This window comes from Aythya fuligula, chromosome 21 (genome assembly GCF_009819795.1).
Source record: "Aythya fuligula isolate bAytFul2 chromosome 21, bAytFul2.pri, whole genome shotgun sequence".
Taxonomy (NCBI): Eukaryota; Metazoa; Chordata; class Aves; order Anseriformes; family Anatidae; genus Aythya; species Aythya fuligula.
The window spans coordinates 5,918,301-5,942,097 of record NC_045579.1 but is presented as its reverse complement, the minus strand read 5'-3'; the positions used below and the strand labels follow the sequence as shown (position 1 = coordinate 5,942,097).

Sequence of the window (23,797 nt, the reverse complement as noted above, 5' to 3'; positions counted from 1 at the left end):
GTGTTACCTGTGAGTCTCGTCTTGCTAGGACAAGGAGATTTTTTTTCAGCTGATCTATTCCCCCTCCCCTCAATTTCCCATTTACTATACTTGGAGGTACTGACTAATAAAACACAGCTTTTGCCTCCTTTTCTTGGAGAAGGTGATGGGGCATCAGGTCATGCCAAAGGAGGCAATGTGCCATAAATGCTTCCTGTTGGTTCATCCCTGCTGAGTGTTTGAACTTTAGTTTTAAAACTGGAGTTGCCTTAGTCCATCAGAAAAGTATGAGATGGTTGACTGAACTTAAACCAACACAAGTTATTAGTGTTTTTTTCCCCTCTGCTGATTGGGTTTTGTGCCGTTATTGATGTGAAACATCATCTTAAGCTCTCTTAGCATTAATTCCTTCCTTGGGAGTCACTCCCTTACCCTTTTATTGTTAAGCTTGGCTTTGCCATCGCACGGTGTCAGTTACTTTGCAGATATTTGTCATGAGAAACAGCAAAGTGCAACTGGAAAGCTGGACTGCGTGGATGCAGCTTGGAAAAGGGCACGGTAGTGTGGCTTTAATGCGTCACGGACATAACTTGGACAGCTCTAAGGAGGAGGAAAATGGTGTAAGGTAGCACTGTAGAAAAACAAAACACAACACAACAGGATCCATTAGCATTTAATTCTGGGTTCATTTCCCATTTTTTGTTTGTTTTAGAACAGTCGTACAGCTTGGGGTTTAGATTACATGCGCAGGTCAATAAAATAGAAGCAATTAATGCTGAGCTGCCTGTTTTAAAACATCTTTCCCCCTTGTTTTACTGATGAGTTCTTCCTTCTGTGTGCAAACCACAGTCGAGGCTGTGTGCGTTGAGATGTCCCCTGTATGGCAGCCTGCTGCTTTTGACTGAGCTCTGCAATAGTACCACTGAATTCCTAACGATGCAGCCCTTCCAAAAGCAGCCCACTGCTGTCATCAACACAAATTTTCTGGTCATCACAAAGTTATGAAAGGGCTTGGATGAGGGGAAGATGCTCTCTCTTCCAGCATGCTTCTTGTTTGGTTTAATTTGGCTCAGGTCAAAAATGTTAAAAGTAATAATAATAATCTACGGCCTTCACAGAGGATTTCTTAAATGTGCTTTGGTTTTACAAATATACAGACAGCAGAATACAACTGGGCTCTATTTTAGTTGATAATCAACAGTAAGTGAAGAGAGATGATTTGTCTTCAGACCCTGAGGTTTTGAACTTCAGTGGTTCTGAAATAAGTAGCTGGGAATCAACTGTTGCTTCCTCCCCCAAATGCTAATTTTCCCAAATTGATACTGTCTCTTCAGTCACTTCATGTAGTCCTTCAGATTTAAGCCTGATTTCAGTTACTTATCCTATAAAAGATCTTAATATTATTGTGGCCCAGGAGTTGAAGTCTAAGCTCTGCCAAGAGTAAGTCAGACCTGGCCCGGATCCATTTGATCTCCTTGTTCCGAGTTTCTGGCAGAAGATCGTTATCCTGAATTCCTTGTGCACACAGCTAAGGATCTGCTCAGGCACTCATGTTTCTCTTTCACACACCAATATTTTTGGCTTCTTCACCTCCTACTCCCCCACCATGGCTTTTAAAGATGTTTTTCTTTTTTAATTAAAGGCTACGCTTTGAAAATAGACTTTCTCCCTGGATTCCCTTCGGATAAGGGCATTTGACGAAATGGATTTGGCTTCTCGACAGATTGAGGATATAGCTTCATAGTTGTAGTTTTTAATGAAATAGCGTTTAATGGTTTTCTTCTTTGTATTATAATCTTTCTAAAGTAAAGTTTCTCTTAATCTCTTTGTTAATGGTAACAAGTCCTAAAATTCAGCCCGTTCCCTTTATCTTAATTAAAACGTTGATTGTGATTACTTCCAGATGATATGAACACATGACTACAACCTAGATGACTGACTTATGGAAGAAAATCCAATTAATATGCAGCCACTCAATTAATACGCGTGCAGGGTGGTCACTGAGATGGCTTTTGATGCTCAGCACTAGGACCCCAGGCGGGGCGTCAGAGCTGCTCCAGTGGGTTATGGCCAAAAAACGAGATGGTTCTGGGTTGTAGGAGATGCCTTCGCTCCCAAACAACCAGCTGTTGGCTTGAATGTGACACAGCAGTGGTAGGTGCATTTAAAATATGATTTCTTTAGTTATGCACCTAAAAGGATGTGTACCCAGCTTTGATTACCACTTCTGATACTGAAATCAAGTCAGGCAAGGAATGTTGGATGCTGGAAATGTTCTTCTCTATGCCGAGATCACCGGTGAATGCTGACTCAATACCAGTGTTGTGGGAGAAAGAAGCAAAACGGAATGTGGAACTGCCTCAATTTCAACTTCCAGCCCCAGTGAGAGCACTGGTAATCACAGCTTGTTCTATTTACAAGTATTATGATTATAGTTTAATTAATTCACTGAAACAAAGGTGATTGCCGCTTACTTCTAAGTTGAAAGGGAAGAAAGCCACGTCCAAAAAGAAGGGGAAGGTGGATCTGACAGGCAAGTAGTTCCTGCTTTCTCTCTGCAATAACAGTTGGAGGTGAGGTGAGAAGTTGGGTAAACAACCAGAAATACCAAAGGGTGGTCGCTGCCAGCCAGCACTGCCGCGTGGCTGGTGGTGTTCCCAGCAAGCTCCCTGCCCGTGATCCACGCTAACGTGTGCAAATAAAACACACCTTGCCTCTGGTAGTTGCAATAAGAAATCTGCCTTCTAATCCTGTCCCATTGAAACCTTTTTTTGCTATGAATTTCCAGCGTTTGATAAATGAGTCCAGATTTCCTTTTTAAGGTTTTCCTTTTTTCCCTCAGAGGGAGAACCCAAGCAGCAAATGGATTCTAGCAGCATGCCTCTGATTTATCGTGTTTCGACTTAATTTGGTGTCACATTTAAAATGCTAATGGGTTACACTTTGAATCTGAGCATCAGAGAGAAACTTGCGGTGCTTTTAAAACAGAAAAACGGTGCATTTGCCCTATAAAAGAAAACATTATTAGTTGTGATGCAGTTGCCCTTTGTGCCTGTGTGTTTACTTGATTGAAGCATCTTGACTGTGGCGCTTTCTCCTTGAAGCCTGATTTGAATGGAGTATACAGCTGGATTGCCCCAGGGCCTTGTAACAATTTATAGGCTGGATGGAAAGGCAGAAGTGCATAAAAAGACAGTTGTGAAATGCCGCTAGTGCCCTGTAATAGAAAATCTGTGTATGGTGACCTTGTCTGGGAGGGCCTGTGGGATCATTTTACCGTGATCCAAAGGGTTATAAAATGGAAAGCCTTGCATCTCCCTGGGAATTAGGAGGGAAAAATTAAGAGATCTGTTTTTCTAAATTATGCAGTGCGTGCTTCCTCTCCTTTGTATTCTTCCTGCATGCAGCCTCGTGTTTTAGGAAACATGTTAAAGCGAGGATCTGCTGTTCCCTGCGCTTTTATAGGAGCCGATGCTTTTGAATGCAAATCTCTGGGTGAGGTTTCTGTAGCCACAAGCATTTATGTATTTAAAAGCCTCGTTCTGTTTGCAGATGAATCGACGTTCTGTTCCTGAACTGCAGCTGAATTAATTTGTGGCTAATTTTTCCTGGCCGGTTACGAGGCAGCTTGACCTTTCCATTTTGGTGTGGAAAAAATGCTGATTAATAGAGATCCTGGCTTCTCCAGCTCCGTCTCCCCTTTGCAGCCAAGAGAGGCTGAAAGATTTCCTTTCTGCTCCAACCCTTTGCTCGAGCCGCTGCCTTCAGCCCAGCTCCGCTGGCCATTAGGATCCCGAGCCGCCTCGCTGAGATGAGGGAGACGAATGAGACGTTTGAAGGAGCGCTGAATTATTTAAAATCAAAAATTTAGCCTGCAAATGAGACTGGCTGTTAGGTCTAATGCGGAGCAGATTGAAATGCCGCCGTGATTATGGCGGGGCGCGCGTGGGGCAGGGGATTAGTATGAAAATGTGGGCAGAGAGGGCTTTGGAGGGAGGCGGCAGGGATGATGAAGAATCAGAGGTGACAGTTTAAGGATTGCATGGCAGGAGCTGCACAGTGATTAAATTCACTGATGCTGTCATCGAGCTGTAAGGCTGAAGATAACATTCTCTCCCTGTGCTGAAAACAAGAATCAATACAAACTCCTTGACAGGGGCTAAATTATTAAATAGAGCCTTTCTTACGATGTTTCATTATCTGGGATTTACCTCAGCTGGTGATTTGTCAGCAGCGCGGGGAGATTTGCCGGGCGCGTTTTGTATTAAAATCATTCCAGATGCATATGAATCCCTTTTGATAATTCCCTTCCCTTTTACCAGGCTCCTCGGTAGATCTGTGATTTCCTTCTGCCCAGATGACACTTGGAGTTTTCACGCAGACGTGAAGCTGTGGTGCGCGGTGGGGTTAGGGCTTCGCACGTACGTGGAACAAAAAAAAAAATCCTTCTGTGCTAACAGGCTGCTCTTCAAGCGCTGAATTGATTTGCTTGCCTTTGGTGTGTTAAATTAGCAAGCTATGTGGAATGTCTCTCAGATGAGAGATCACAGCTGTAGAGAGAGGACTGAGGCTGCTCTGGATTTCTGGGTTAACGTGGGTGTTGGAGTTTGGCTGAACGTGGTACAGAATAAAGCAATATTCATCTAATTTTGTCGTGTTTCTTCAGAAGGCAGGGGCAGAAAGCATCAAGCCCGAAGCAGGCAGCACAGCGTATCTCACACCCAGAGCACGCAGGGCTGCGTGGAGATGCAGTCAGACCTGGCTGGCGCCGGCAGGGATCTGTAACTTCATCCGTGACATGATTTTGTCAAGCAAAGAGCGTTCAGGATTTCTGTGAGCTTCCTTGGGTTTGTTTTCTCTGAGTAGCTTTCACAGCGTAACGCACCGGTGCGACCAACCCAATTTGTGTGGAGCTGGGATGTCACGGTAGCGCCTCGCCTTTTGCAGACGGAGACAACGTTCGTATTTGGGGGTTTAAAACAGATGGCAGCATTGTTAAGAACAGGGATTAAACAGCTGGGAGTTAGGACGATCTGTACATCATTGTAGGGCTCGAATCCAGCTCTTCCTCCATGTGCCCTAGATTTGTACAACCGAAGCCCAGACCGTGCGATTTATGGGTTCCATCTGGGGGAAAGAAGGGAGCAGCCACCCCCCAGAACACTCCACGATTTTTATTTTTCCATGTGATTGCCCTGTCTGTTTTGCAGCGCTGGGCATTTGGAGCAACTGGAGCTGGCAGAGCTGGCTTCCTGCCACCTGGGAAGCGGCTGCCTGTCCGTGGGCTGGCGAGGATTCACCCTGCAGAGGCTCCAGGAGCCTTTCCCTGCCTCTGTGCGAGGCTGCTGAAGCCCTTCCTGGAGCAGCAGAGCCCTTTGCTTGTCCTGCACCGCTGCCACCAGGTCTGCACGCACGCCTTATGTGCCCCCCAAAACAGAGCGTGGCAGGCAGTGCTTTCCAAGGAGCTGCTGATGCTTGTCAGCTTGGTTTAGATCAGTGAATCGCTCCCTTGCCTTGTGAAGCTGGTTGCTTTTGGGAGCCAGCTCGTGTGTAGAACAGGAAAGGGAATTCTGAGAATTGCGGGGACAAAAATAGGCCGCTGTGAAATCCCAGGCTCGTTTTTGCAGAATTGCTATTGTTATTTTTTTCCTAATTTAAAAAAGAAAGAAAGGAGGAAGGAGCAATTGAAACAAATCCCATTAGCGCTCTCCCCACCCCTGTTCCTGTCTGTGAGCCAAGGACAAAAGCAGATACTCTGCAAATGGGAAAAACAAGAATATACCACTCGTGGTGGTATGTAATCAGGATTGCTTGTCACATTGCCTCACCAAGAGGCACAAATATGGCTAATAAATTGTACGTGGGAACTTCTGCAGATGTAGTACAATAGCAGGGGCTCGATGGGAGATACAGGAACCACTTGCATCCTTCTGTACGTTTGATTCACCCATATTTTTAGATTTTTAAGGCATTTCTCATGGTAGTGCAGTCTTTAGCACCTTTTGCATGTTTTTTTTTTTTTTTTTGCTTTTGTACTCTCTTGTTTCCTTTCAGCAAAGTATGCCTGGCTCTTTCCGGCACCTGGGGTTGAGATAATTGACTGCTAAATAAATCAGTAGCTGTCATCTTGAAAACAGGGAGAAGAAAAAATATTATTTCTAGTTTTTTTTTTTTTAAATATGCATTAAATGGTACATTTGCTGCTTTACATGTAGCAAGAGAAAATGGAGCTGGAACAGATTTAGCCATGTCCTCTGGTGTTGAACAGCGAGGGCATCTGTCATGTTTAATAACGCTCCTGACCTTTAGGATTATTGAAGTTGAAATTTTCTCTCTGGTCATCTGGGGGTACTTGAGCACTGTCAGATTTCTTGCCTCTGCGCTAAGTCTCCGAAGATACATTGTTATGCTTCATACGCCGGTGGAGATAACTCATTAAGGAAATTTGTTTTCCCACTTTGGAAATGGTTTTCCTTAAGGAAAGTGAAATGTCGTTCCGATCACTAGATCGCGGCGTGGCCCATCCCTCCCCATTTCCTCGCCTGCCTTTTGCTGGGGAAGGGCCACCTCGGGGCTGCTTCGCTCTGCTCCTGCAGGCAGCAGCGAGGCTCTGAACACGGCGTAGCCTGCAGGGACAGAGGATGCGATGGAGGCCCCACCACCAGCTGCTGACCCTGACCTCCACGGGGATGTACCACCCTGCTTGGTCTTGTCCCAGCTGTGAAACTCTCCACCTGAAGCCACGCAGAGACATGAGCATAGGCAGAAACCACTGCTCGGCCTCCCCTGCCCCTCATCAGCTTGGCTGGGTGCCTCCTTCCCTCTTCCATGGCCATTTCAGGACTTGTTGCACCCAATGATGGTCCAACAGAGCTTCAGGTCTTCTGCAAATCCTCCCCAGAAGGCAGGCTTGAGGTCTGCGTGCTGCTCAGGGCTTGTTTGGGGACGTAAATGGGGCTTGGGGGCTGGCTGGCTGCCTGGAGGCATCACCCTGAGACTCGGCTGTGTTGCAGGAACAAGAAAACCCTGCCCTTCTCCTGGCTTGGGATTTGGAGCAAGGAGGGAGCAGGGCTGTGATGGATGTGCGTTTTTGACTCTGTAGTCGCTGAACGCCAATCCATGGAGAATTTGAACTTGTAATTTTGATTAAAATGATTGATTTTAAATCAGCCTGCGTTCGTTTTGGGCCATTAGAGGGTATTTAAAAGGAAAATAACTCTTTAATTAAATTAGTAGTGCGTAAGTATCCTCCTCGGCTTTCTAGGCAGAACTTCTGGTTGTTGGTAGGTTTGTTTTTTTTTGCTTATTCCTTTTAGGGCCTTGTTTCTAGGCACATCTTAAGGTTAAAAGCAACACAAAATTATAAAAAACAAGGTTTATGCTGAGCAAGTCTTCAATTTTATTCGAGAGCTTTTGGAAAATCCGTTACCTGAGGGGTTCTGTAAACCATCTGATCCACGCACCTGTGGGTACTGTTGCTACAACTCAGGGATGCTGTACAGAACTGCACTTTCCTTTTATTTGTAAAACTTCTTTTTTTATAGCTGTAAAATGCTGCTTGTAATTACAGCACCAAACATAAAGCAGAAATCCAGCTAAATGCAAGGATCCCCAGAGGTAAGGTTCTGGCACTAGGAGCTCGAGGAGCGATGCTCTGGAAGTTGTTTTTCAGCAGCTGAAATGTTCCTGACGTGGAGGCGATGAGGGAGGACTTGGGAGCTCCTGCAGGCACTGGGTTGGGCTTCCTGACGTGGTGCCTGCTCCTGTCGCTGTGATTTGTGGTGAATTTCTGGAGATGGGAGCACGCCTTGGCTTTGTTGCTGAATTAAATGATGGCAGTGCCTTCGCAGCAGTCTGTGGATAAGAGCACATCAGGCGTGATATACAGCTCGTGTTTCTACTGAATTTCTATAATAAAAAGATCTCTTGAGTGACGCAATCAAAACATGACAAGAGAACACCTTAAAAAGCATGCTGGGGTACAAAGCCTAATTACAGGTGACAAGACTGGAAGGATTCATCTCGTCTTTCCAAATGCTTTCTGTTGTCAAACCCATCTCCTTAGTGCTGCACTGTTTACACACAGCTGGGACAAGGCTGTTGAACGCTTGGGTCTTGCTCTCGCAAATTTTGTAGCTAACTATTTGTGCAGCAACGCTCTCTTTTTTAGAGTTAAGATGTGCACGACGTGGATTCATTACTAGTCAGAGCCAGTGTGAGGGTTTTGGCAGGTCAAATAACAAACGTAGTTCCTTACAACGCTGAATTTTAAAGGTGCTGTTGCTGGCCATGTCTCATACTGATGATGACTGTGAGGGGAAAGGGATTCATCCCTTCTGCAGTGGCTTGCAGTTGACAATTCCAGGGGACGTGATTCGGATGGACCTGTTTCACATAGCTAACCCCACAGTGCTTGCACTTGGCCCTTTGTGCTCCATATCCTAATTCTGTGGGAGAAATAGCCTGGGAGGTGTGTGCGTATCCCATGTGTACAAGACAGTGTAAGGTGCTTCTTGGTGAAATGCTGGGAGCGTCTGAGAGATGCCCGAGTAGCTCGCTCTGTTAATAAAACGTTTGTTACTCCATCCGTACAGCTGTGCCTTCGTGTATGGGAAAGGTTCTCCATTAGAGGAAGGCCACTTGACACTTCCCCAGTTGTTTTTTTTTACTGTGCAACAGGAGCAGCAATAAAGGTGGCACTTGGCTGTTTGTCACTTTATCTATCCATAAAAGAAAATGGGAGGGAATGGTTACGATGAGGCTTGCACAAAACCTTGCAGAAAGGGAGGGAGATGGAACATGCACGCTTTAGAGAAGGGAACCACAGCTGTTTACACCCTACTGGCTGCAAACATGTCTGGAATATTTGATTTATAGAAAGAATCAAGTAATTAAGATAAAAGAATATACATGATTCACTACTGTGAAATATTAAGACATAATTTATGCTCAGTATCTGCTGTAGTTATGATTAGTGACCTAAGGCTGTTGAACTTCCTCTTTATGGATTGCCAAAATGCTGTGACAATTTTCAAGGGAATTACTCTCTTTGAGTTTAAAGAGATGAAAATGGGCCTGCTAACAAGGACCAGCTTCAGTATCTGCTTTCATATTCTTCATGTTTAAAGGAGAAAAAAAAAAAGGGAAGGAAAAAAAAGAAAAAAGAGGCAATTAGGTCCTTTAGGTGCTTTGATATGTCTGAACCTTAGGACCCGGTGAGACAGAAAGAAGGTGCATAATATAGAATATGGCATAGCGAGAGAGCTGCAGAAAGGCATTCCCTTGGATGCTTTTCAGAGCGTCTGTTGCTGAAAAGATTGAGAAATAGGCTTTCAAAAAAAAAAGGAAGCTATTATTTCAAGGCGTTGGTTTTCTGGTCCCGATGTGTTGTGGTGTTTTGCATATTTGTATTGCAAAATTGCTCATAAATATAAGAATTCTTGCTCCCCGCGCTGTGCTCACGATCAAAGGATATTATTATGGCCTGTGTAGACTGTGATTGAGTGCTTCCCTGCTTTAGTTAAAGCAAATTGTAAGGAAATCTGTGAAAATTGTATACTGATTTCAGACGTGGTTTGTGTGTGCTTGTCTGAGCCCACCGAGCATCCTTCTGGACAGGCGGCAGCGGACCAGGAAAATGAGCAGCTGAGGGAGTAGCTGGAGCATGCCTGCATTTGAAATATGCTAACGGCATCGTAAATATTTAAATTTGAGCTAATATTGCATCATATTAAAGATTCATTTATTACTGTACTCATCGGGAATCACTTGGAGGACAAGTGCTATAGCTCACAGTAATGTAAGTGCTGGGAAATGGCTCGTCGCCGGGTAGCTGGTGCCAGGGCATGAATATTTGATTTCCCTTCGAAGGTAAGGAGTGCTCAGGTGGCTGCACACCTTTGGGGTCAGGCTCCCAGTGAGCTGGGGCTCCTCTTCCCTCTGTTCCCAGCAGCGTTCCTGCAGCTCTTCAGGCATCAGAGCATGCAGCACGTGCCCTGTGTTGGCCTGGGCAGGCAAACGGCGAGGTGCTGTGGCCAAAACTGAAGGCAAGTGCCCGAGCTTCACAAACGTGTGCTTCAATATTGATTTTAAGGAGGCTCTGCTCTCTAATGTATGCCTCCAAGAGGGGGAGAGCAGCCAGTTGTGCTATATAATCTCTTAAGCGATTTGAAGAACTAAGCTGATGGGGATTTTTCAAAACAATTTTGTAAGTCATGCTGAGAAAATGGTGTTTGATAAAAGGAAAGTAATCTAAATAACGAGAGTAATCTAAATAAGCTATCTCTAAAACAGTCAAACAAGGTTTTGCGCAAATTCCCCTAAGTTTTAGTAACACTTGGTTAGGGTGTTTTGTTTTTTTTATGTGACTTTTTTCTTTTTGTAGGGTACTGTGCCAGGTTCTGCGGTTACAGAATCCGTTATCAGGTGTCCTGTTCTTTTCAGACTTCTTAAAGAAAGTGGCTAGGATAACATGCTTCATGTTAAGCCTTGTGCCCAGAAAAAATGGTCCAGGTGCAAACATCCAGTACCGGTACACGCTGGCTTCTGAGCTGAGCATTTGCATTTGGCAGAGATGAGCTCCTTCCAGTGCCTCTGGTAAGGAAGTAAATTAATGGGAATTCTGTAGGAGGACTGTATTTATGGAACCAGTTGCTCCCAAAGCATTTTCCTTCTGAAATAATGCCTGGACTGCTTGAAGAAGGCAGCTATTAGCAGCTTCATTTAGTCCCGTTGTAGTGCTGTGAGTGTGGTGCTGCCCAAGACAAATGATTAGCCCCAGATCTGCAGCGCCTGGCTGCGTTCACTCCTCTCGTAACTCCAGTGGGGGTGCTGCTGGTGTCCCTGCTGTGTGTACCCTATGGTTAAGAAGAATTGTGTGCCTTTGTTTCAGGTTTCTCCTGTCTTGTGCTTCATCTCGGTCCTCTGGTCACACATGACTTCCAGCACCCACAGGAGGGTTTTCTCCTTTGTATCCCCCTCCTAAATTCTCCTTTCAGCCTTTTCCCTTGTAGTGGGTAAACACGTCCGTTTTGTTCTCCAGTGTAGTTATTTGTGACTTCAGCATTTTCAATATCGGGCTATTTCCAGATGAATGGAGGACATCTTTCCAATCTAGCGGTTTAGATGAGATTGCAGCCTGTGGGCCTGGGTATATTTATTTAGTGCTGATTTACATATAAATACAAAGAAAAAAAAAAAATCAGGTCCTGTGTTGCTAATGCTAGGTACTGAGATGGTGGCAGACAGCACCTGTCTGTGCTACAACCCCCGTGCAGTAAGCTCCAGTCCTGGCTTCTGCAACTGGAACGTTTCTAAGGCTGCTCCTCTGTTCCCTCACCTAGCTGCTCTGGTTTCTTTCACGATAATTCCTGACAGCGTGGTTTTTAACAAGGCTGTGCCACGGCCGTGTTTAGCAGCCAATCCCCGAGATGAGTGGAAAACGTGCTTTTTTTTCTGGTTTAAGACGTTTGCTTTTTCTCCAGCAGCACGTGGTGGCTGCGGTTTCCTAGAGGATGCAAACATTCCGGTAAGCGACCGTTTCGCAGGCAAATGTTACATCCTCTGAGAAGCTGCCCGAGGAAACATTTACCTTCCAGCTATTTGTCTTCCAGGTACGCTTGGCTTTCTCTCAGTAACAGCGTTTGATTGTGTGCTCAAACAGTCAAGCCGCAGTAATTTGGTGCTCAGTCTCTTTTGCTGTCTTCTCTATCATGTAAAACCCAGCCTGCAACCCAAGTGGGTCAGTTTGCGGGGGTGCCTTAATTTTTCCTCTGGTATAACAACCCCCAGACGACGAGGTGATATTTTACCAGCCCGGTGACCCTTCCAGCCCCGTGCTGGGTTTGCAGAGTAAACTGTCTGCTGATTGTTTTATCCTCCCAGCTCTCGGTATCTCTTCGTGAAAGGCAGCCTCTTTAGTGAGATGTTCAAGAAAACGCTGCCCCTTGGTATTTAAAAGGTGAGAAATCTGTTTAAACTGTGTATGATGACATCAAACGGTCCCACGGCTGCTTGTTTCAGTGGAAGGGACGGATGGTGCTGGTGGTGCTGAGCAGTTTGTGAGCTGTGCCCTATCAATGACTCTTCATGGCAAGTGTCAGGCGTGGTCTCAACGCTAGCTTCGCTTCACTATTGCTCCTCTTTAGGATAATGCTCAAAAAAAAAAAAAACACCTTAATGGAATTTAATTACCAGAGCATATATTCAATGATTAGCTAAATGCATCTGTAATGCCATGAGTTGTTAGGTAGCTGTTCCCTTATTATGCCTGACACGGGGTGCGTGTGATGTACAGCCATGCAATCAGGCAGCGTGTTCAGGAGGGTCGCAGCCACCCTGCCAAATGTTTTGTGTACGGGGCTGCCGTGCTACCAGTAGAAATGGTGGTGGAGAAGGGATATCTCCATCGCTTTGGTGGTGGCTGGGGGCAGCCACGCCGCGTCCTGGGCATTGCCGAGTCCTTTGGCACAGCTCTTGCACCCCAGGCAGACCAGGACTTGCAGGAGCAGCACGGGTGGCTGCTTGTTATCCCCCAAAAAGGAGCATTTGGCATGAAGGGGAAGGTTTTTTTGAACCCAAGAGGGTTTTCTAAAGGCGGTGAGGTGGGTGGGCACGCTGCCTTCCAGCCCCAGCAGCTAGGCTGAAGCAGGCTTCCTCGGGGGAGCTGTGCGCTGAGGCGCTGCGGTTACTCTGACACCGTGAACCACAGATGGGATTCAAAGGACATAAAAGGGAAACGGAGCAGAAAGATACCACAAAGGGCTTAAATGAGATAGTAAGCAATGACCCGGAACCTTCGTCAAAGATCTTATGATAGTTTGATTTTAAGCAAGCCGGTTTTTAAGCATAACTGCTTTTTTCTTTTTTTTTTTTCCATGAGATGAGATTATCTCGTGTCAGAATTGCAGAGGAGTTACAAGGGTGGCGGTGTGCTTAGGTGCATTTCATTTATATGTAAACAGGGAACTTGCTGGGTCTTGCCACAGAAAGCAGCTTTGTTTCTAGTAAAGCTAAAAAGTTTATGGTGGAAACACTGCCGTTTGTTTTAAATGCACGAATCTCTTGTGGTCGTGACCTAAAATAAGTCGCGTCCTTTTCTTTCTCCTTGAAAACCCAAATGAGGCTGGGTTCAGTTCAGCTTTCTGGGTTGTTCAGCTGCTGAAGGCCTGTGACTGAATATATATTTAATCTCTGATAATTGATGTATTGTGAGGTTTAGGTGGCTCTGGTCCGCTGTTTCTGCCACCAGCTACAAGCAGGGAACGTGGCATTTACTTCTAAGTGCCGGTGAGGAAGAAAATGGTTTGGGAATTTGGGTCAAAAACACAAATAACTCAGGCAAAGACTGCAAAGAGCTGTTTCTTGCTTGGTCCCAGCTGGCCTCGTGTATAATCTCACGGAGGAGGATGATGGTTTGTTGGGGAGTGGGATCGCAAGGACACAGGGAACAAGGAGCCGTCCGTGGTTGTTCTTCAGCCTCGGCAGGCAGCAGGGGGCTTTGTGCTACATTTTAATGGCCCTGTGCCATTAAGAAATACGGTAAAAGGACAAGACTTCAGGTAGTTACTTGTCCTTTGAAAACATTTCAAATAAAACCTCAGAACACCATTTCGGCGTGCTATTTCTCAGTTGCTTTCTAGATTTTTTTTCCCCAGGTGCAGGCAGGCGTAACTTGGTGGCTCGTGGCAAGCGGCTTGTTACAGCTGTTCTCTGGGGCTGAGGTCCTGGCGAGGAAGGGCTCCTTGTCTCGTGGTATTTTCATTTGTTCCTCGTGTTTCCCTTTCATATGGTGCCTAACCCACAGATATCCTGTCGCTGGCATTCAGCACGAGCAGTGTCAGCCTCTTAGCGTCGGGAGAACCTGCCGACACGCACCCCTCCGCGGCTCGCTGGGAAGCAGATGACGAGAGGACGTGGATTTCAAAGCAGTGAGAACAGAATGAGCAGAAAGTAGGGTGGAGGGACTGAAAGAGCATCTTGTACAGGTCTGCAGCCAACTCCTAGAGCCGGTAGGGTAGAGAGGGTTATCCTCTCTGAGGTCTGGCTATAGCAGTGCCCAGCTCGCCTCCTTCTTGACCCTGCTCTTCTGCAGGACTGTTTGGCCACTCAGAGCATGGCTGATGTGCCCCATCTCCTACCAAAGGTCGTATCCAGGCTGTGAGCAAGTAGCTGGTGCCTGCAGGAGGTGAGCTGACTGCATGGAGGGAGCCTCCCGACGCAGCCGGGCCCCGGGGTGGAGCGGTGCGGGGTCACCTTTTGGTTTGAATTAGCGGCGTATCGGCTCTGGGGTGAGCGGGGTTGGTTCGGGCTGAATTATTTCCGGATGTTTTGGACATCTGGAAAGCAGAGAGCATGGGGGAAGGGAAGATTTATGAGTGGAACTAAAAAAAAAAAAAGCAAGAGTTGGTTGGTAACTCTTATTCTGTATTGATTTCTGGAGGGGTTTTGGGGGGCAGGGCTGTGAGGAGCAGACAGAGGGAAGAGGAAATGCACTCAGCCTGGTTTGAGCTTTTGTCTTAAAAGCACATCTAGCTGGAGGACAATGAAATCCCGTGCTGACCTACATCCCTGTGAGGCAGCCTTAATTCGCTAAGGCCAATGCCAACCCCTAGTGCTATTTGTGGGCTATTTCTGGTGGGTCTTCCTCATCCTACCAGGCCATACGTGCCCTGGTGTTGCTGCCCTGAACCCGTCGTGTCCCTAAAGTGGCAATACAGCGGGATTCAAGTGTGCCTCTTCTGATCTCAAGTCTAGTTTTTTTTTTTTTTTTTTTTCTAAGACCGTCTAGCAACTCTAATGCCAAACCGCCCACGTTGGAGACAACATATGGCAGCTCCCGTGAATTAACATGCGGCTAAGTAACACATCACCTGGTGTTTTTAGAAAGGCTTCAGCCTCGGTGGCTGGATTTGGAGTTCCTGGCGACGCATCCATCTCCCCTCAGTGCACAAAACGAGCCATGCACTAAGGAGTTGTGTTTTAGGGCTTTGCACAGGAAGGTCGGTGCCGAGCAAGCGCTAAAAGGTGCAGGCAAGCAGATGGCAGCTTCCTACTCACACGTGGGTACATGGGGCTGACTTACAGGTGTGTTTGTAGGGCTTTCTGCCTTTCCCTTCTCCTCCTGCGGGAAGCAACTGTCTGCAAATAACCTGGCCGTACTGCTTAGCGTGTTTGCAAACAGTTCTGCCTCAAATGTTGAAGAAGAAGAGATGTTTTGGGGAGTGCAGAGCAGCTCGGAGCCCAGGCACCGCGTTGCTTGCAGAGCCCCCGGGAGTGGTACATCCCTGAAGGCGCAGGGGTACGGGCTGGTGGTTCAGGGGAAGGCGAGGCAGAGCCCTGTTTTACATCCCGGAGTTATTTGTACACGAGGCTGAATTAATTCCCAGCACACGGAGGTGACTTCATGAATCCCAGAAGCCGTTTCATCCGTTCAGCGTGTGAAGAAAAGGGGCACCAGAGAAATTCCTGCTGTAAACAATCGCAAAATGTCAAGAGCAAGACACGGTGAAAAAAAATCCTGTATTGTTTTGTCAATAAATTATTCTTTCTCCTACATAGATCACAGAAATGGGCCTTTACCCTGGAAACAGCAATATTTGATACCCCAGGCAGCTTATTCCCAGCTCAGCTCACACTTGACTGAATACACTGATCGATTATCCGCGGCTTAACCAAGCCTTCTCATTTCCTGCCTGCCATTACCGCGCTCAATCAAGCCGAGGGTGCTTTGTGGCCTGCCTTGTGCGCCGAGATAAGCCATCAAGGCATGTTTCTATTAGAAAAGCTCTTGTAGCTGGAGCAGTCATTAGATAACGCTAACGGGTGGAAAGGTTGCGGGCTTTGTGTCGGTCTGGGTTAAGAGGGCAGGAGCCGAGCGGGGGTCCTCGTGTTGGAGGGGATTAAAGAGCACGTCGCCCTGCGCTTGTGCCACGTTTGGGTTCCCTGCTGCACGTCGATGGCTCGCACTTTTGGACAGTGCTCCCGTTGGGAAGAAGTGCTGCAGATAGCTGGTAATATGCGTGCAGCTAAATGAAATAATCAGGCTGCAAAAATAACATTCGGTTGTGGTAATGACCTCTGCATTTCCAAGCTGGATTTCCTTGGCTTCAGCAGCTGTTCAGATTTCTTCTTATTTAATTAGAAAGCAGCCCAGAAGAAGATATCCTGAGAGCATGAAATTACACGTGCTGCAGCGAAGTGGAAGAAGTGACCCTGGCTGTGTTTGTGGCTCCTGGTTTCCAAATGGTCTCGCAGGTGTCCCCTCGCTCTTTATTTCCCAGGGGATCTCGTGTGGCTGCTCCTGATCCCTTCCCCACCCTGATAATAAATGTCAGGAGTGAGTGAGTGGTAGAAATACAGGTAGCAAGTTGGCAGGGAAGGCTGAGGGATCGATAACCACAGCAAGTCCCATTACTGCTGCCATTGGAGGCAGGCTGCTGCAGAGTCACGGAGCGTCATTAGGGCTGCTCGCATGCAGGAAAATAATTTTGGGGGGACGACAAACGCTGTCCCAAAGGAGTGGGTTAATTTACAGCGTTAAAAATGAAGTATCTCCATTTGAACTAGCATTGTGGGGCTGGAGTTTCTGTGAGTGTGAGGCATTTATTTTGAGCAGTGGAGTCACTGTTAAAATATTCAACATCTATTAAAATAATGCCGAGAACCCTGGTAGCTTAGAATTAATCACACCATTTTTTTTTCTGATAGGGAAAAAATGATTTTTTTTTTTTCTGATTAAAAAAAATGCATTGTTGAAAACACGTTGGAAAGGAAAGATGTTCTTTTCTGTGTTTCCATTTTGCTGTTTGTTTCTTTGAAGCAGCCACCGCTCGCCCACTCCAGCGTGCCCATCTGTCAGCGCCAGCATTTGGTGCGTTGCTTCCCCAGCTAGTTGTGATTGAGCAGGGGATCTAAATAGGGCGAGTAATGAAGGATGCTGCTGAAATCCCTCTGCGAGGATCTGCAGGACGTCTGTGGCCATGTGCACGATGAGGTTGGTCATAACCCTGGGAAGAGACCGGGCAAACCCTTCAGAGGGGAATCGTGATGTGCTGTAGCTCTGTTTTCGAGTGCTTTAGAAGGAAATTGGCACCTCTGAGTTGTCACAAATGCTGAGGAAATCAGCACGGGGGTGGCTTGGAAGAGAACCCGCAGGACTTTTTTCCCCCCCCTTCCTTTTAATTTTCCCCCCTTCCTTTTAAAGAGGTTCATTTTAAAATGGGTGGCCAGGTGTCGGCAGACTGGGATGCTTTAATCCAGTTACAGGTTTTATCCTGTTGAATGTCCAAAACTGGTTCATGCTTTAAAAAAAAATGTGTTGGGGGGGGGCAAGAGCATCAACCTCCCCTCCAAGTGAGTACTTTGTGAGCACTGCAGCGACAGTGTTTTTATTTATGGGGAGAATGGAGTTTTGTAGCACCAGGGATCTATTTAGAGCTGAAAGACACTTTAAAGCACTTGTCATTTCTGTGATTTCTGCAAGTCTGAATTTGACATGAGACTATCTGCAGTCTCCGCATGTAATGGTGTTAAAAAAAAATATATAGTAACACTTTATAAACTAGAGGACACTTGCTCTTTTGTGTTCATGTCGCTCTAAAATAACTAGTCTATCACAGAAGTTGGCGTCCTGACACCTCTGAGGATAGTCTGCTCTGTAAATGACATACATATTTAGAGAGCTGGCTGACAAAACAGCATGTCTAGGAATGCGAGGAAGGATGTAAATGTGAAGCACAAGATTCCGACAGACGCTCTGTGTTTTGAGGAAAATTGAAACTTTGGGTTTAAAACCCCCAATCGTGCATGGCGGATAGCAGAGAAAATACTTCTCAAAATGAAGCTTTTAAGTTAATTGGACAAAAAGCAGCAATCATGGTAAAAAGGTATTTAGGAAGGAGCTTTGATTGCATAACTGCCCCAAACAAATCAAACGAGAAACCCAACAAACCCAAAAACCCTCCCCACCCAGCTGCCCCAGCCGATACCAGCAGAGCACAAGGAGCAGCGTGTTGCTTTGGCAGCGTATTTTTAGTTCTGTCAGCCTAGAGATTTTTGTTTTAAAAAAGCAAAAGGGTTCCTTGCACACCTCAGTTGCAGCTGGTGGTGTTTGCTGCTGCCTGGTGCTGCCTTCTGTTCCAAAGGGTGTTAATCTGATAATTTAAGGTGTACACATTTAGATGGGCCGTGTTCCTTGTAGCTTTAAATTCATTTAAAGCACCGGCTTCACAAACTTTGTATTTGATAAGTTACCAGCATAGGAGGTTGCTGCATACAGTGACCAGTGTCTTCAGCAGCCGCCAAAACCTTTTCTTTTTGTGTTGGTGACAAACTGGGAGGGTCTCTTGGGAAGAGGGGAGAGAACGAGGCGGGCAAGTGGAGAAGCGTTGCCTCAGCCCTGCATTTCTTTTCTCCAAGTCTATCAGGATGCTTGGTAAGTGCTGGCTGTAGCCTCATCCCAGAGCTGCTCGGAGCCCTGTGCTCTTCTGTGATGTACCAAGAAACCAAGACAGGGAAGCTGAGTGATTGCACCTCCTTTACAGTCTTGGCCTAATCCAAACTAAAGCCGTGACCTCCCAGCTCGTAGCTCTGTATGGGATGTCAAGATGATGAAAGCCTCTGACAGTTTTGATCTCTCCCTTGCTCCTTCCCTTTGCTGTAACGTGTTCTCACATATTGTGAGTGAAGGGTGCGCCTTCACACGACATCGTCACTCTTCTGTTTTTTCCCCCAAACCATTCTCTTGTAGCAGAATCACCGTAAGGGTACATCGGAGGCTGAAGCCATTCATTCATCCCTCTCTACCTTTGTCCTCTCTGTGACCAGCTCTTGTTGGCTAGGATGTGATGGTGTCTTCTTTCCCTCAGCTCACATCTCTCCTGTTGCCTGCTGGTGGTTGCTCGGGTTTGCAGTGATTTCGTTTGTAGATGAACATCAGTATGTGCCATCCTTCTCTTCTAACCTCTGAACATTTCTGTGTTCAAATACACTACCACCACCACCAGAATTTAGTATATTTTGTTGTCTTCCTTCTTCATGGAAGAAGGAGTATGCGTAGGCACTTAGTTCTCCTTTACTGTGCTCCTTGGAGCTGTTGTCTGGAAGACATCAGGCTGTGCTGAATAACCCAAGAGGACCAAAACTGGCTGCTTTTAGAGCCCCGAAGTGCTGCCTGGTGAGTGCTCCCCTGGCTTTGTGTCGCACACTTTGGGTGCTCTTCCTCAGCTAGGAAACAAAGAGAATTTGCAGAGCGAAGCTAACGCTGAGATAATGCTTCCTGTCTTTGTAACACGCAGTCCTCATTAGCACTAATGCAATTTATGAACTCTTAGCAAGAGGGTAACAAAACATCCCCACGGAATTTCTTTCTGCCTTCAGATTTTGGAGGCTGTTGGTAGAGGTGGTGATGCACAGAGCCTTGTTCAGCAGGCAGCATAAATCCTTTTTGCCTCCCAGACTCGCCCATTTGATTTCGTCCAAGCATTAGACAAGTTTGTTGTCTATAAACTGCAAATCTGTTATTTAAAATATAAATAAATAAAAAGGGGTTTCTTTCCTACAGTGCAAATATGCTCAGTGTGGTCTGGAGTGGTTTTTGAGGCACTCGGCGCACAGCACATGTGGTCGTGCTGGGTTAGTTAGGAAACTTTTTTCTGGCACAATGCTGCCACTAGCAGTTTTTTTGTGGTATTACGTGTGGTTTTAGTCAAAGGCTTCAAGAGCTGCCTTTAATGGGAGGATTTTCATGTTTTCTGTTGAGCATAAATGGTGGAAATGGTTGTAATAACCAGACTTGATGTGGCCAGAAGAGACAATAAGAGCTCTCTGGTCCAATAACCTGTGACTTAACTGTTAAATGGGAGTGTTAAGGCTGGTCGTAGAGGAATGCAGAGAACCCTAGCCCAGAAACCCAGCGGTGCTGGCAGTTGCATCACTCCGAAGGAATGCTTGTTTCCCTTTCGGCCTTCCTCCCATTCTTGGGGGAAGAATCAGAGGAACTCCGAGTGTTTGGGTAGGAGGAAGAGTTGACGACCACGAGTTTCAAAGATAAACCGGAGCAGACTCTGTAATGACTTGATCTAAAAATTATTTTCAAGTGGTATTTATGTTCTGGTTTCCTTCTAAGAACAACCAACTGGTAGCTGGGCTCTCAAATAGACGAGGAGCCCTTGAGGAAGATGGCTTTGTGTAAATCTTGCTGTTGGCTTGGAGGTAGGGAGGGAAGCAGCCGGAGCCTGTAATTACTGTGATTGAAGAGCATCCTCCTCCTCTTTTGTATAAGAAAGCATAGTAGGGAACTTTTACGGTCATGTCTGAAACCATCTGTCCTTGGTATTTGCTGGTTACAACAGTTAAGAGTGGTGACATTGAATTGTGCTGGGATTGGTGTTCTTTTTCCTGTGTTTGGCACTAAATTAATTTTATATGTAGGAATTAGCCAACAAAGATAATGCTGCATGAGGCCAAAAATTGAAGTCCTTTCCTGATTCCTTCCTCTCCTTGTTTTTTTTTTTTTTTTTTTTTTTTGTGAATGACTCCCTTCTATTTACCGAGAGATAGAGCTGCATGAAAACAGAGTAGATTGCTGTTGTCTCTAAGGTTGAAAGTCAATCTGTCTCATTAGCACGCTGCCCTTGGTTCATTGCCATAGAAATCTGCTTTCCTCCCTTCTGGGTCTCACCTCAGATCTTCTGTGATTTTGTACTGTAGAAGATTGTGTCAGCTGTGGTCTGATTTCCTTGTTAGTAATGCCTTTAGACCTTCTTTTTCAGAGTAAACGGGACCATCTCCTTATGAATGTCAAATGGTACTATCGCCAGTCTGAAGTCCCAGATTCAGTCTATCAGCATCTGGTTCAGGACAGACACAATGAGAATGGTAAGTTAGGCTCTCTAGAGGAAGGCCTTCTTTACTTGTACTCTGAATGTGAAGTTTTAACAGCCCAGAAAGCAAGAACCCTTGCAGAGGGATGTGAAGCAAGGACTCTCGCTGAGAATAATGCATTGGAAGATGGCTGATAGGGTTTGCTTTGTCCTAACCAGTCTATGTCCTGTGACCATAGCTATAATCAGATGTCTTTCAGGTATGATTTAAATCTATGTGGTATTAGACTAATGTCTTAGAAAAGAAAAATAACGTTGGATGCTTTGTAGCCCTTCTGGACAGCGTACTAATACCTAACTGTCCGGAGACAAGTTGTGTAAAGAAATTGTGAATCTCTTCTCTTGATTCTGCTGTGCTGTCATGAGAACTCCTTTTGAAGCTTTACCTTGCACGTCTGAGTGCTCACTTTCATTAATACTGCAGTAAGGGATGTCACTGAAACACCTTAGCTGAGTTCTCCCCTTTTCTCCTTACAAAAACAAGCGTGGTCTTGGGTTTAATAGCAGCAGAGGAGGGAACTTCAGTACATATTCCAGTGTCATTTATCTCCTGCCTCTAGGGGAGACATAACATTTCTACTGTTACTGGGGAGTTTCCTTGAGGCAACTGTTAAGATTCTGAAGATGCTCAAAGGTGAACTGCGATGGCAAAATTGATGCTTAACATATGCAACACGGCAGCTTTTTGATGCATGACATTACAAAGCTGGGCATAACTTCTTGTTTTTGGAGGCATTAAAGACATTTTGCCTGTGTCTTTAGCAAAAGCTGCACAAAAATTACTTTTCACTAATTCATTTGAGACTATTAACAAATATGTTATAGGCACAATGTCAAAAAGTGCACATCTATTGATAATGTGGCTGCTTTTTTATGTGGCACCCTTGTAGATGAGGAAAAGTATTTTTGTGCCTTTTTCGAGGGTTATCATTAAGGAAGTCATGGAAAAAAAGTTGTCTTCTAGTTTTTAGTTAATGCTGTGTTTTCTGTATTTGACTCTGAATGCCAATATGTATCTGTTGGAGCACTAAGCAAGGCTGTCAAAATTTAATTGAAGGCTAGAAATAAAACATGCAAACCAAAATGTTAACCCAGAACCCAAAAGTCAGTGATAAATTTGCTAAGCTCTTCCTATGTAGGACAGGATTTACTGGCTAGTGGATAAGGTGCCATCCAGTGCCCGTAAGGCACCTTCCCTTCTGATATACAGCAGGTGAATTCCCCTGTAAAAACTATGGGAAATAACCACATGGTTTTCATACCCCACAGGCCATGTAAGCAATTTGAGTGTTTGCCATTGTAACGCTGAGCAATGTGCGTTTGAGAAACATCCTTCCACTTTGACCTGTAAGAAATACCTGCCAAATGGCAAAGGCGGATGCTTTCAGACTGCGGCTAACGTCTTGGTGGGGTTTTCTGTTTTTGCTTTCTGGCAGACTCTGGACGAGAGCTTGTTATTACAGACCCAGTTATCAAGAATCGAGAGCTCTTCATTTCAGATTATGTCGACACGTACCACGCTGCTGCCCTCAGGTAAGCTCCAGAGGACGTGGTGCAGCGTCTCTGAGATGGATGAGAACAGAGCGAGGTGCCCTGTCTCTGGTTTTGTTGGGGATCATTAGCATACTGCTCAGCTTTCTCCTCGTCTCCTGCAGTAATTAACTTGTGTTATCTGTTCTCGTTCAAAAAGGAGCTGTAATTCTGCAATCTCATTTTAATCTCAGTTAATCAATGTTGCTCAGAAGATATTGTTTCCCATCATTGCCAATTTAGATTATTGCTAGTTCCTGCAGAAATACTACCCTTCCCTCCTCTGTGTTTGATTTTGCCATTAACAATAGCAGCTCTTTGCAAAGTGACTGTTAGTATGCAGCCCTGATAAATTGCATTAAAGACTTTGCTCTGAGGCACTTGTCATTGTTGAAGCTCAGCTGAGAGCTCCATTAAAAGCTGGCTGTGCAGACGGGAGGTAATGGGCTCCGGTATTGTTCTCTGGACTATCTGCCCTTCCCTGGGGGCTGCGGCTCTCTTTGCCCGCTCAGGTCTTAACTGGAGTTGCTAACCTTTGGCCAGGCAGAGGGGACGCACTGTGACTTTGTGTTTTAAAATAGGCAGAGCGAGGCATTATTTTTTAGCAGGTTTTCAACATGCCATACGTGCGAGGAGATGCGAATTGAATAATCTCCCTGCTAATAATGCTCAGATGGTGTTTCGCCAGAACCATCTGGAGACGTTTTCTTTGTTCCGAGTCACTTTGCTGAAGCCACTCGAAGACAAACTAGCTGCCACTTCTGTTACAAGGGTGGGAAAAAAGGCTTTGATTTGCATATTAGAGGGCTTGTGATAAACTTGAAAAATTCCAGTGGTGTACTGTAATCCTGTGAAATTCCACAGCGCCCTTTTTTCTGTTACAGAAGGTAGCCAGCGTTAAGGAACAAGCTAACAGAGGCGGGCTGGCCTGATGGAGCCACTCTGAAATCTAATCGTCCTCTTAAACGGGGAATCTGAACTCTGAGTGTGGAATTTTCATGGGAATATATTATGTTCTCTTGCATAAAGAAAAGATTTAAATGGATGTTTGCATGTACCAAGCAGACTCGAAAAATAACAATCTCTTCTTCCTTTCTAAAAGGAGTGAAGGCTGCTGACATCCTAACCCAGTCGCTTTCTCAGCCTTTTTTGGTTTTACCTTTTTTATTTGGAAATGAATACCATAGGCACCTCTCAGATGGCTCATTTTATTTCTCTTTTTTGACATAAGGTTTCACTGTTTTGGATTTTTCATACTTCCTATCATTCTTACAGGCTTGTATATGGTACCTAAAGATGCCGATAATTGGGAGGATGCACTTTTGCAGGATAAAGATTTGATTTTGTTGCATGTTTTTAGCAAATTGTGATTAATGCTTCCAAGTAATTTTCAGTGCACAAGACAT

The 23,797-nt window shown here is 45.5% G+C and overlaps 1 protein-coding gene across 3 annotated transcripts in view; it reads left to right on the top strand.

Moving 5' to 3' along the window:
- The window catches only part of RERE (arginine-glutamic acid dipeptide repeats), a 222,542-nt gene that overhangs the window by 93,838 nt on the left and 104,907 nt on the right, over window positions 1–23,797 (top strand). For all 3 annotated transcript variants that reach the window (XM_032201344.1, XM_032201342.1, XM_032201343.1), the window contains exons 4-5: window positions 20,751–20,856; window positions 22,298–22,394. In XM_032201344.1, the coding sequence (XP_032057235.1) occupies window positions 20,751–20,856; window positions 22,298–22,394 (203 nt within the window). The remainder of the gene's footprint in view (window positions 1–20,750; window positions 20,857–22,297; window positions 22,395–23,797) is intronic.